Source organism: Micromesistius poutassou, assembly GCF_964030765.1.
Source record: "Micromesistius poutassou genome assembly, chromosome: 4".
Classification (NCBI taxonomy): Eukaryota; Metazoa; Chordata; class Actinopteri; order Gadiformes; family Gadidae; genus Micromesistius; species Micromesistius poutassou.
The window spans coordinates 4,872,250-4,884,749 of record NC_140274.1 but is presented as its reverse complement, the minus strand read 5'-3'; the positions used below and the strand labels follow the sequence as shown (position 1 = coordinate 4,884,749).

Sequence of the window (12,500 nt, the reverse complement as noted above, 5' to 3'; positions counted from 1 at the left end):
TGCATGCCTGTGTGTGTCTGTGAGTGTGTGAGAGGTTTAGTGGGTGTGTGTGTGTCCTGATGTCATGGCAAATGGTGTGAAAGAGTGTCACTATAGACTGATACAGTGTCTCAGCTGTTGCATCCGAGCGTGGGAATGGAGACAGGTACCGTCTCCATGGCGTGTATGTGATACGCACAGATATACAATGTTTGGCCGCAGCTGTCAAAAGGGAGACATTTGTTAAAGAGGTGTGTGTGTGTGTGTGTGTGTGTGTGTGTGTGTGTGGGGGGGGGGCTGTGTGTGTGGAATTGTTGTACTTGAGTATGTTGAATTCAGTTCAGCAGGTCTTGGAAATTTCCAAACTTCATATCCCTCTAGATTTCGATTTATTTTGTTTAATGAAGGTTTAAAGTGTAGTCATCAACCGCGCCACGATAGACACAACCCAGCCCACAGTGAAGATGGTTTCACAGAGTAGAACAGCTTCTACCTTATAAACATCATTCTGTCTTTAGCTATGGAGACATGACATGGGCTCCTTCCCCAGAAAACCCCCCATGGCCCAAATCACTGGAGCACACTGAGACTCCGATACTCTGATACGCAGATCATCAGTGAGGGTCACCCAAATGTCATCACTCACCCTCCAGGTCATGGCACGTTGAGAGCACTCGCATGGTCACTTAGAGTCAAGTGGGGCTCGCTGCAGTGCCTAACTGGCGGGGCCTGACCCAGTCCAGCTCCACCTCTCTGGACCTGGTCCAGCTCCACCTCTCTGGACCCGGTCCAGCTCCACCTCTCTGGACCAGGTCCAGCTCCACCTCTCTGGACCAGGTCCAGCTCCACCTCTCTGGACCCGGTCCAGCTCCACCTCTCTGGACCCGGTCCAGTGCCACCTCTCTGGACCCGGTCCAGCTCCACCTCTCTGGACCAGGTCCAGTGCCACCTCTCTTAACCAAGCTTAGCCCTATCTCGGATGCTGCAGACGGCCGCTGCCCAGACAGAGCTCGTGTGCTATAGCTAGATGCTACTTGAACTTGTGCTCCCACGTTGTCTGAGTGAGTTGGGCACGGGCTGGACCAGGTCAAGCTCCGCCCACTGGCTCTTCAGTGAGCTGCCTCTCCTCTCTTAAAGTGGACGGATAAACAATGCAACCGGTATCCACTTTCAGTTTGTCAGTGAGTAAAAGGCTTGTATACACGACATCCCTGATGCTTTGCAGCAGAGTAGACTCTTTTCAGAAAAACAAAAACAAAGTTAGAGCCGTTTTTTTTTGATGATTGGCCAGCGGCTGTAAATGGGAGTAATCACTCAAAGTTAAGTTGTGTCCGGCGTGGTTGGAGTCCACGGACCCACTCCCGAGGGGGACACTGATCAGTGTTTCGCCGTGTGTGTCACTCCTTTCCCGGGGCTAGAGTTAGGTTGCGCGTGGTTGTGTGTGTCCGGCGTGGTTGTGTGTGTCCGGCGTGGCTGGAGTCCACGGACCCGCTCCCGAGGATCAGCGTTTCGCTGTTTCGTTTTAGTGTCGTTCCTTTCCCAGGGCTCGAGTTTCGCCTCCATCAACGTTACCGTATGACAACAATAGACGCGCAGTCATTGCGCTTTTTATTTTATTTTATTTCCCATCATAACCTTTCCCGGGAATCAGGAAATAGTCTTGATCAGATTCTGATTTCCCGGGAATCCCATCTCCCGGGATTAAAACCTAATGACGACCCGCCCACGTTGAAGAGATACTTTTTTAGATGGAAACGCGACGTGCCTGGAACCAAACCGAGTCAAGTCGAGTCGAGTCGAGCTGGTACTGTCAGTGGAAAAGCGGCATTACATTTCCCCCTGGGCAGAACCTGTCCTTGCCGGTTAAGTCGTCCTTTGAACCGACTGCCAACCCATCAGCAGCACATCAAACAACTCTGTCACACACAATAGACAAAACAAAGGGATGACGTTTTTAACTCTTTTTAGATTTATGAAGTATATCAGGAATACCTCAAAGGAACACTTCAATGCACTGGCATATCCACACATGCCAGTGCATTGCTTCTCCGTTGAGCGAGTCGAACTCCATCCGTTGAAGTTGATGGAAGCTGATGTCTTATTCACCGGCATAAAGAACTCTCACCACGAGCGTCAGTGGGTTCATTGTGAGCGCCGCTGACTGGGGATGTTTACGGTTGAAATGCTCCGTTGCGGGAGCGCGACGGAGGAGGAACACAATCACCGAGCGCTGACTCATCAACTCATTTGGCCTCTTCAAAGGCCTCGTTAGGAAGTGCGGCAGCGACGCCCATCTCCGGCTGCGTGCGTGCGTGCGCCCGCTCCCCTGTCCATCTGCAGCCCCGTGTGGGCCTGTGGTGATGAGTCACGACTAGGGGTGATAAGCTCCGTTCTCCCCCACCGTTCTCCCCTCCATCACCGCCCTGAGCAGGTGTAGCGGAAGGAGGCGGAACCAAGTGGAATCTGATCTCCTCACCTCCACCCTTTTCGTCCCCCTCTCTCTCTCTCTCTCTCTCTCTCTCTCTCTCTCTCTCTCTCTCTCTCTCTCTCTCTCTCTCTCTCTCTCTCTCTCTCTCTCTCTCTCTCTCTCTCTCTCTCTCTCTCTCTCTCTCTCTCTCTCTCTCTCGAGCACATACACACACGTTTACACACACACGTTTACACACACACAAATAAATACACGTACGTACACACACATTTACATACACACACATTTACATACACACACACACACAAAGGCCAAAGCAGGGCGATTCCGTTGAGAGAATCGCTCTTTGTCCCTCCTGAGCTGCCGAGTTCTTTGGGGCTCAGAGCACACCTCTGTTCTCTGCTGGAGAACAAACAAGAGGGGGGGGGGGGGGGACACCAGATACTCCCGGGGCAAATGAACCACCCATTAGTCCTGTTCCCAGTACATCCAAGGTCTACCTCGCTCTCTCTCTGTTTTCTTTCTTTCCCTTCTCTTTCTTCTTTTCTCTTTCTCTCCTTTCACTTTCACTTCACACCGTTCTTGCGTGTGTGGTGGCCTGCGTCGTTTGTATTTGTGATTTATCGGAACTGCTCCGTGTCTGTTGGAATCTGCCAAGTCGACAGTAGAAAAATGTACTGTAGACTGAGCTGAAGAGTAAACAAGTGTCTGTGTGCGTTTGTTAGGGTCGTTGTGAGACGCAATACAGCTTCCCAAACAGGTACTGATGAATGACATGTGTGTGTGTGTGTGTGTGTGTGTGTGTGTGTGTGTGTGTGTGTGTGTGTGTGTTGTAGGAATGAACGCGCTCGCTGGATAAGCGCTCTGGGCCAGAACAACAACAATAACAAGAACCAGGACAGAAGTAGTGAGTACACCCGTTTCCCCGTCTAAGATCCTCCTCTAAGCATGTGGCGCCATCTAGTGGTGATCAAAGTTATAGCCTCAAGATCGTTTTTTTAAACAAGTGTTTAAAATGCCACTAAACATATGATGTTTTTAAATGTTCTGTTTTAAATATTTTAAATGTTTATATTTAAAATATTAACAGTCAAAGGGATAACAGGCCTGTCCACCAGGAATGTTAAGCTTGTGTCATATTGACCCGCAAGTTTAACCTTGTGTTGTGTTGAGGCTAACCTTGTGTTGTGTTGAGGCTAACCTTGTGTCGTGTTGAGGCTAACCTTGTGTCGTGCTGAGGCTAACCTTGTGTCGTGTTGAGGTTAACCTTGTGTGTTGAGGCTAACCTTGTGTGTTGAGGCTAACCTTGTGTTGTGTTGAGGCTAACCTTGTGTCGTGTTGAGGCTAACCTTGTGTCGTGTTGAGGCTAACCTTGTGTGTTGAGGCTAACCTTGTGTTGTGTTGAGGCTAACCTTGTGTCGTGTTGAGGCTAACCTTGTGTCGTGCTGAGGCTAACCTTGTGTCGTGTTGAGGCTAACCTTGTGTCGTGTTGAGGCTAACCTTGTGTCGTGTTGAGGCTAACCTTGTGTGTTGAGGCTAACCTTGTGTTGTGTTGAGGCTAACCTTGTGTCGTGTTGAGGCTAACCTTGTGTCGTGCTGAGGCTAACCTTGTGTCGTGTTGAGGCTAACCTTGTGTCGTGTTGAGGCTAACCTTGTGTCGTGTTGAGGCTAACCTTGTGTCGTGTTGAGGTTAACCTTGTGTCGTGTTGAGGCTAACCTTGTGTGTTGAGGCTAACCTTGTGTCGTGTGGAGGCTAACCTTGTGTCGTGCTGCTCCAGACGCCATGCAGGTGGAGGTGAGCCGGACGTACACGGCCAAGCAGCCAGACGAGCTGTCCCTGCAGGTGGCCGACGTGGTGCTGGTCTCTGAGACGGTGGAGGACGGTACGTCAACACGCGCGCTCGCCATCACACCTTCACTTAGCGCCCGGATGTCACCTCTGATACGAGTCTCACCTCTGATACGTGTCTCACCTCTGATACGTGTCTCACCTCTGAAACGAGTCTCTGGTCCACCTCCATTATGTTCACACCTCACCTCGACCCTGTGGAAGCTTAGTGCTCAACTTATTATACTTTATTATTTGCTGTGTAGTCGTTGGGAAAAGTGACTATACTACTACTACTACTACGACTACTATAGTTACATATATTTTGATACAGGTCATTAAAGGGGCGATGTTATGCCACCAGGTGTGAGTCCACCTAGATGTATGATGGCTAGATCAGTCGACCAGCCTACCCAGGGGACTGTAGCAGATGTTGCTCGTCTATCCATCATACATCTAGCTGGACACGCCCACTTGCGATGTCACTAAAACACAGAAAAAGGCTCAAACATTTCAAACGGCTTGTAGAGGTAATCATGATCACACCTGGTGGCCTAATATAACCCCTTCAATGAGCAGCCCGGGATTAGGTATCTTGTTCAAGGATGACTGCTGACACTGGCTTTCAAACCCACTACCTTTCGGCTGGGAATCAAATGCCGGAAAATGATTATGCAATAACAAGACTGCACGGAAGCCCGGGCAGAATACAAAGACTACAATAGAGATGATGGACATAAGAGTAATCAGAGTAATCCGTCTAAATGGCGTCCGCCATGAAAGCATGGCGCCCTGTTGCTCCCAGTGAATAAATGTTTCCCTTTATGTCCGGCGGACCTCATTGATGTAGAAAGGCCTCAGAATAGATCACACGCATCGCCGCGCCATCAGAACAAATGAAACACACCCAAAGTAACGACTCAAACTGAGCTTCGGCGACATTTCAATGGCTTCTCTCATCTCTCTCTCTCTCTCTCTCTCTCAGGTTGGTACGAGGGCGAGCGCCTGCGCGACGGAGAGAGAGGGTGGTTCCTGGCTGAGTGCGCCGAGCCAATCACGTGCCAGGCCACCATCGAGCGCAACGTGCAGCGCATGGACCGCCTGCAGGGTCTGGAGACCAACGTCTGAGGAGGCTTCACTTGTCCATGAGCAACACACATATCCAATAACAGCCCTTTTATTCTTCTACCTTCATAATGGAATAACAAACCAGTGGCTTTACGAGAGACGTCTGTGGTGGGGACGCTGGGAGGCCTGTGATTGGCTCAGATTACAACGCCAGCACAAGCCAACACTGGCTTGAACATGATGTCAAGAACAGACTGCTGGTTCACCTCCCGCCCTTTGCTTTCTCGTTGTTTCACGAGTGAGTAACGTTCAGACAAACGCTACGGGTTACGGATGTTGACCCAATCATTCACTGACCCGTCGGCTGAGGGGAGCTTTGGATGACCAGATCCACTCCGTTCCTTTATACACTCGCTCGCCTGGGCTAAAGTGGTGCATGCATCATCAAGTAACTCTGTCGTCACCTTCCCAAGGAAAGACAATGAAGGCTTCATTTGGATAATTGTACAGGTTAAAACACGTTTTAAAGTACGCCCGTAGCAGTTCACTACTCACCAGTCTGCTTGTCCATCAGACTGGGTGTAGTGTTTCCCACACTTTAAATCTTTGAATTGTGGCATTATCATGAAAGCTATGGCACCACTGATTCTGAAGGGAACTTAAACCAATTTCCTTAAATAGACCATTTGTGCAACGCAGTATAAATGCTACGCAGGGAAAGCAGCTTGAAACTGAGATGGAAAATATCTGTTTTAACAACCACTATGTTGTGAAATTAATTAAATGTGATTTGTAAATGTAAATGAACTCATTACTATGTAAAGCACTTTTTTGTAAATACTTGCTATAGTAAATACTATAAAAACTATATCTTCTGGGCTAGTTGAGAGACTGTAGTTTAATAGTCCACATCTACACTAATGAAGACGGATGGATTTTGGAATCTGTTTTCTCTGTCTATACGTACTGTAACGTCACCTTTCTGTTTTTAAACGCTTACTTCAGGTGTATCCGCTGTATATGACCTTTATTTTTACCCGGCCTGTTTATACTTTGACTCGCAATGATAAAAGAGTAAATATGTATATAATGTGATACAAGTTAGAGAAAATCTAAACTGTCGTCTTTCTCCCTGGGGGCTCCTAGCCAGCATGTGTTAAAAATAAAATGTGATCATTCAGGGCAGGCCATCTTCTAGAAGTTTACACAAGGGATTGTCCTCCTGAAGAGCATGCCAATAAACAGTATCACACAGACATTAGGTGCAATGCCCTGCATGGGGAAGGACAGTCCGCCCGTATATTTCAAGATTAAACCGTCTTTGTAAGCTGTCTCAGGGACACCACACTACAAACACTCACTTATGCAATAGCCCCCCCCTGTAAAGTATAACCTCATCTTCTCCATAGACGTCGGCTCCTCTCCCTGTTCCCTTGTAAATCACTGTCGATATGTATACCAAAACAAAAAACGCATTAACATGCATGACGATCTATATAAATACAGATGTATATTGTAGAAGCCTGTGATTATGAAATGCCACAAAGTTTAAAGTTTTAATCTCTACGCTCCTTGGTGAATAAAAGTGAAATGGCATACAGCCTGCACTCGTGTGTGTGTGTGTCCTTGTCTTGCTGATCCGTTCATCCTGGAGAACACGTCCTGTGTGCACCGTTTCCAGCCGGTTCTCCTCTGGGAACGAGGAACAGGTGGTCCGGGCAACCCGTCTCCGAGCCCTTCATCCCTCAGGCTGTCTGCTACCTTCTGCCCGAGTTCCCGCGTCCTCGTCCCGTTCTAATGAGCTCACGTGAAGTCAAGGTTCTCTGAGTGCTCCTTTATTTCCAAACACATAAAAGTCATCACTGTTGGGAGGGGGGGGGGGGGAAACTACAAATGAAAGTTGGAGGCCTTACTAAATACAGCAGGCTATAGTTTTATTACAACAAAATGGTCCTCGAAGGTTACAATAACGGTTAGTGTGGATTGTTCATGGGTTTTTTCTTTACAATCAAGTGCGTAGCTGTTCTTTTTCGCCACTGTGAACGCCCCGTTTGGACCTCAGTCAGCAGCCCGCGGTTCCTCCCGTTCCAGAAGAGATCGAGCACTAAACATGAAATATAGTCTTGGTATAAATAAAACCAGAGAGGATTTATTAATCGTGCACTTCTGACGGCGTGCCCTTTTCCCCCGCCGCCTCCCATCCATCGCTGCTTCTCCAGCCAGAGTAACGGAGGAGGGGGAGGGACAGGACACCAGGACACCGGGACACCGGGACACCGGGTGCCTGTCTCACATCCACCCCTGCTTCTCCAGCCAGAGTAACGGAGGAGGGGGAGGGACGGGACACAGGACGCCCGTCTTCATACGCCCCCTAATCATCGTCGTCGTCGTCGTCGTCGTTGAAGACGAGACGTGGTCCCCTGGGTGCATTGCCCAACCGGCGGTTGTAGCCATCGGCTTTATAGCCCGATCGTTCGGCTTGGTAGCCAGACCCGCCCCCTTGGTAGCCAGACCCGCCCCCTTGGTAGCCAGACCCGCCCCCTTGGTAGCCGGACCCGCCCCCTTGGTAGCCAGACCCGCCCCCTTGGTAGCCCGATCGTTCGGCTTGGTAGCCGGGCCCGTCCGCCTGGTAGCCGGACCCCTCTGCCTGGTAGCCCCCTGTCGTGCCCTTCTCCTGGGTGGTGATGAGGTCTATGATGGCCGTGATGACGGCGCAGTCCTTGGACTCGCGGTTTTGCCAGTCCACCGGGGCCGGGTTGCGGATCTTCTCCTCCAGCAGGACGTCCAGCTCCCTCTTCAGACTCTGTGCGGGACACGAAGATCACAATGAGAAGCTTCACGCAAACGACTTATTTCAGACGGACAAGGCAGCCAAAGTGCTCAACACAAAGGAAATTCACCAAACACGAACAGAGACCCGGAGACGGGAGACGGGAGCAGGTTGAGAAAGAGGGGGGCAGCGGGAGAGAGGCTGTAATGCGCTCCGTGACCTTGCATCTCCTTACCTCTGTGACCTTCTGACCTCTCATACTCCATCCCGCTCACTCAGATCATCTGACCACAATCTCCTCTCTGTCCCCCGCACCAGACTTTCGACCCTGGGTGGCAGGTCTTTCAGTGCCATGGCCCTTCCTCACTCCGTGACTGTCCCTCCTTCCCTCTCTTAAAAGCTCATCGCAAGACCTTTCTGTTTCAAGAACACTTCGCCTCTTCTACCACCAGTGCATAGACCCTCTGTATATATTATTTATTTATATTTGTATTTTATTTGTATTTGTGTTGTTGTGCTGTCTTGTTGTGTGTGTGCTCATGACGCTGTAAAGCGACCTTGAGTGTGAGCAAGGCGCTATATAAAATAAACGTATTAGTATTGAACACAGACAGCAATGAAAATGGCCACGTGCTTGTTAATGGTGTTTCATTACCTTGACCAGGTGGGCGATGCGCTCCGGGGACCGGAACACGATCCACTGGTCCACGGCGATGGTCTCCTGGCCCTCGTCCTTCTGGATGGAGACGTGGCCGCCGAAGAAGAGCAGGGAGAACGGGGACACCTCCGTGCAGTCGTACAGGAAGATCTGAGCGCCGGGGAGAAGGGCGAGGTCAGCGACGCACTGGTACCTCGCGATGCGATACATGGCCCGCCATCCCGACAATATCGTGATACAGCGATAATGCTTAATATATTGTTAGTCGATCCTATAATGATACATCACAAAATTTGTCTAACTATGAATACAAAATGACCATGAAAAAGGTAAAGTGCTGGATTTCTGTCATTATTCAGGGTCCAAACTGAGTTTTTCAGTGACTCATCTTTGTCTGGTTAATTTCCGTTTAATTCTCCCTCGTCATGTGTTGAGCGCCTCCTTGAGGAGCAATGAAGTGGTGACAGTGGGAGCAGGGAAAACTGTTCACAGCGCCTCATTTAAGATGATTCCTGCCCGTGGTCATTTGCTGCATGTTCTCCCCTCTCTCTCTCCCATACCGTCCTGTCTAACCCTTCATGAATAAAGCATAAAAATGAACAACTAAATCTTGATCTCGATATTATAGAGGAGTAGCCTGGTCCTACCAGAATCTCGTACTTCATTTCATTTGCACAAAGAGTCTGGCCTTTCTCCATTGACAAACGTTAACTCACTTGAAGGTGGGTGTCTGTTGGAGTTTGAAACTATTAGATCTGCCCAGAGCCACTCTGGATCTGCCATAACCAATCGCTGACTTTTTGACAATTTGACTACAACTCAAACTAGTGCACAACCTCAACGTCAATGTTCTCAGCCACTCCCTCTGTTTGCTGATTGGACGGCCAAAAAATTGGCTGTACTACTGGCTGTACTCAGTACTACGTCTGGGTTTGCGGTATTTTCGCAGGTTTTCACCTGCGAAAATACTGCAAACCCAGACGTAGTACTGAAGGGAAATGAAAATTGAGTGGAAGTACGGAGGCGGGAGGAGCCAGGCTAATAGAGGAGGTCTGTACAGCAGTTGTGTGTGAGAGTACGATGAGCGGACGCCAAGTGTGAGATCTCCAAAGGGCACAGGATGATGGCCTGCGTGGTGTGTGTGTGTGTGTGTGTGTCTGTTTGTGTGGGAGAGGTATCCATCTTGTCCTTGTCTACAAAGAAAGAGTTGAATTTGGCATGCTGTCATTCTCTTTTTTCCGTTGAGCGTTCCTCCTCCGCTGACGGGGGCACTGAGGCCTGAAATCAGTTTGGGGTTGTTGTTGTTTTTTGAAGGTTAGGCACCTTGTTGTCTTAAACTGGATGTGTTGCAACAGATGAGGATGCATGATGAGTGCAGGCGCACACACACGTTCTCACACACACACACACACACACACTAAACGGTCAGCAGCCAGAACAGCCTCAGCTTTTAAGGTCAGACAGTCTGTGGCGGGACTCCTCTGGGAGGGCACAGATGGAGGGGTGCATGGTGGGGGGGGGGTCAGTGTGAGCAGGGCAGGCCAACGGTACAGAAGGCAGAGAGCAGCTAGGGTCCGCCTTCTCATCAATATGTAGCGGTAACGGAAATGGGAGCGTCACAAGCATTAAATGCCATGTCATCGTCGTGGAAACCCCTTATCGTTCTGGATGCTCTGATCATGAGGTCAAGCATTTCATTTCTACTTTATTTTTTAAATGTGCCAGTATTCACGGGGCCGCAGGAAGCAGACAGAAGACGTGTTGGGGAATAACAACTGTAAAGAAGAAACGTCTTTGTGAAAACACACAACTGAAACAAACAAGAGGGGAATAAACAAGCACATTCTGTTTGCTCATGGATTGTTGCTGTATTTTTACCAGACCAGAACAAAGAGAAAAGGGTTCTTTGGCGGAGAGGAAACAAAGTGGACGTGTGAATGAAGTGGCAGAGATGGCAGGCTAAAAGAGTGAGAGAGAGGACGAGTGGGAGAAAGGGCAACAGTTACAGCGATGCATGGACGGCTTTGTCCCGTCCCTCTCGCATTGTGTCTGTCTACGGCGCCGGTTTGAAGCTCGGGAAGCTTTGAAGTGCTTTAGAGACGAGTTGAAAGGCAGCCTTTTGATTAAATATGCATCAGCTCTAAAGACGGCATGAAGCCCGTTGGCAACCTTTAACCACTTGTCTCACGGTGCGCGCACGCGCACGCACACACACCCCATTGACAGACGTGCGCACACGCGCAAGGTCTTCAAAATGATTGTTGATCACTTTGGATGAGGCTTGTTATTGTTTATGCTCTAAGGGCTGCAGTACAAACTATCTAGCAATACAAATATCTTTCAGAATAAAGATTAAGAAATGTAGACTGGGGACCATGAAAATGTACACATGGAGGGTGATAGGAAGCCACACACATACACACACATGCTCCCTCCCACACACATGCATGCATGCAAGCACACACACAGTTGCACACCTCCTCGCTCACACACACACACACACACACACACCCCTCTTCCATATACGGTGGGACTTACACTGGTGGTCCTCATCTTGAGGTGGTACACGAGCCAGGTGTAGTTGAACTGGTTCTCCTCTGCGTTCACCGACTTGGGGTGGATGACCACCTTGCCGTCAGCCTGGGTGTAGACCTTGGCCCTGCAACAGAGGTGTACGGGTCAGCCTCAGTATGTACAGGTTACACCGTGTTATTTAAAGGTCGATTTCTGCTTTATTTCAAATGGAGGAAACTCTGAACTGAAGAAAGCATCGTGGCAATGCGAGCAGACATGCATCCCTAAACAACTCGTAAGGCGGCCCTAAGTCACTGTCACTTTGTCTACAGCATGGATGGATGGATGAGATATATATCATCAGCTGCAGAAAGCATCAATGATAGTAATGAATCCCACAATGCAAAGTAAGAATATAAACGAGTGTCTGCGACTGTCAGAACAACAAGAACAAAGGGAACAAAATGACTACAAAAACTAATGGAGAGATTGAGGGTGAAAAAAACAAACAAAAAACAAATCAACCGGATGAGTGAGCGATCCTCTCTTGCGCACAACAACAGTGTTGACAGCTGCCTGAGGCGACGTGACGGGGACAGACACATCGATCTTCAGGTGCAAAGACGAGATGTATGAAAAAAATAGGTGCCAAAGCCGCAGGTGATTTTCATTGGACTCTCAGAGTCCCGATGAGGGGCCGATAAGTGGGACCCTTGATTGCCCCTGCGGTTGAGTGGCACCCTCTTATCTCTCAGTCTGTCTGTCTGTCTGCCGTCTGCCCTCTCCGCCCCACTGTTCCCCTCTTGTCGCTGTAGCCGGTGCATTCTCCCCCGCCACGCGGCCCTCACCCTTTCCACTTCTTGCTGTGCGAGGGCTTGATCATCGCCACCTTGGGGTAGAGTCCCGCCACGATCACCGCCTTTATCAGCTTCTCGTTCTCTATCAGACACACCGACAAACACAGAACAGCAAAGTTACACAACGCGACAAACAAGCCTTTTCGCGGCAGCGTGGCGTCTCGCAGACAACGGTGGAACACACTGCGGCGGTAACCCCATCGCCGCGTTACTGCGGTGTCAGGTAGCGCCACCGCAGGGGGAGCACCGCGCCTCAGACGCAATCAAAACACGCCTGAAGTCCCCAGTAATTGCGTCTCCGTTTCATCCGTCTATCATTGGAAGAAACATATCAGCGGATACTGAATATCGGGTGGGGAGAGTGAAGATGAAGACGGTTTTAAAGGAGGCATCTAGTG

General features: G+C 49.5%; 2 protein-coding genes across 2 annotated transcripts in view; one reads left to right on the top strand and one right to left on the bottom strand.

Annotated features, from left to right (window-relative positions):
* Positions 1–6,910, top strand: part of LOC311342611 (rho guanine nucleotide exchange factor 26-like) — a 31,784-nt gene extending 24,874 nt beyond the window's left edge. Inside the window, exons 13-15 of the mRNA XM_084467470.1 lie at positions 3,244–3,314; positions 4,186–4,290; positions 5,221–6,910. Of these exons, the coding sequence (XP_084323596.1) occupies positions 3,244–3,314; positions 4,186–4,290; positions 5,221–5,363 (319 nt within the window). The 3' untranslated portion in view covers positions 5,364–6,910. The remainder of the gene's footprint in view (positions 1–3,243; positions 3,315–4,185; positions 4,291–5,220) is intronic.
* Positions 6,911–7,145: 235 nt separating this feature from the next.
* The window catches only part of dhx36 (DEAH (Asp-Glu-Ala-His) box polypeptide 36), a 28,425-nt gene continuing 23,070 nt past the window's right edge, over positions 7,146–12,500 (bottom strand). Inside the window, exons 23-26 of the mRNA XM_084466951.1 lie at positions 12,094–12,184; positions 11,270–11,390; positions 8,729–8,881; positions 7,146–8,106 (exon numbers count right to left, since the gene is read on the bottom strand). Coding sequence (XP_084323077.1) covers positions 7,675–8,106; positions 8,729–8,881; positions 11,270–11,390; positions 12,094–12,184 — 797 coding nt within the window. The 3' untranslated portion in view covers positions 7,146–7,674. The remainder of the gene's footprint in view (positions 8,107–8,728; positions 8,882–11,269; positions 11,391–12,093; positions 12,185–12,500) is intronic.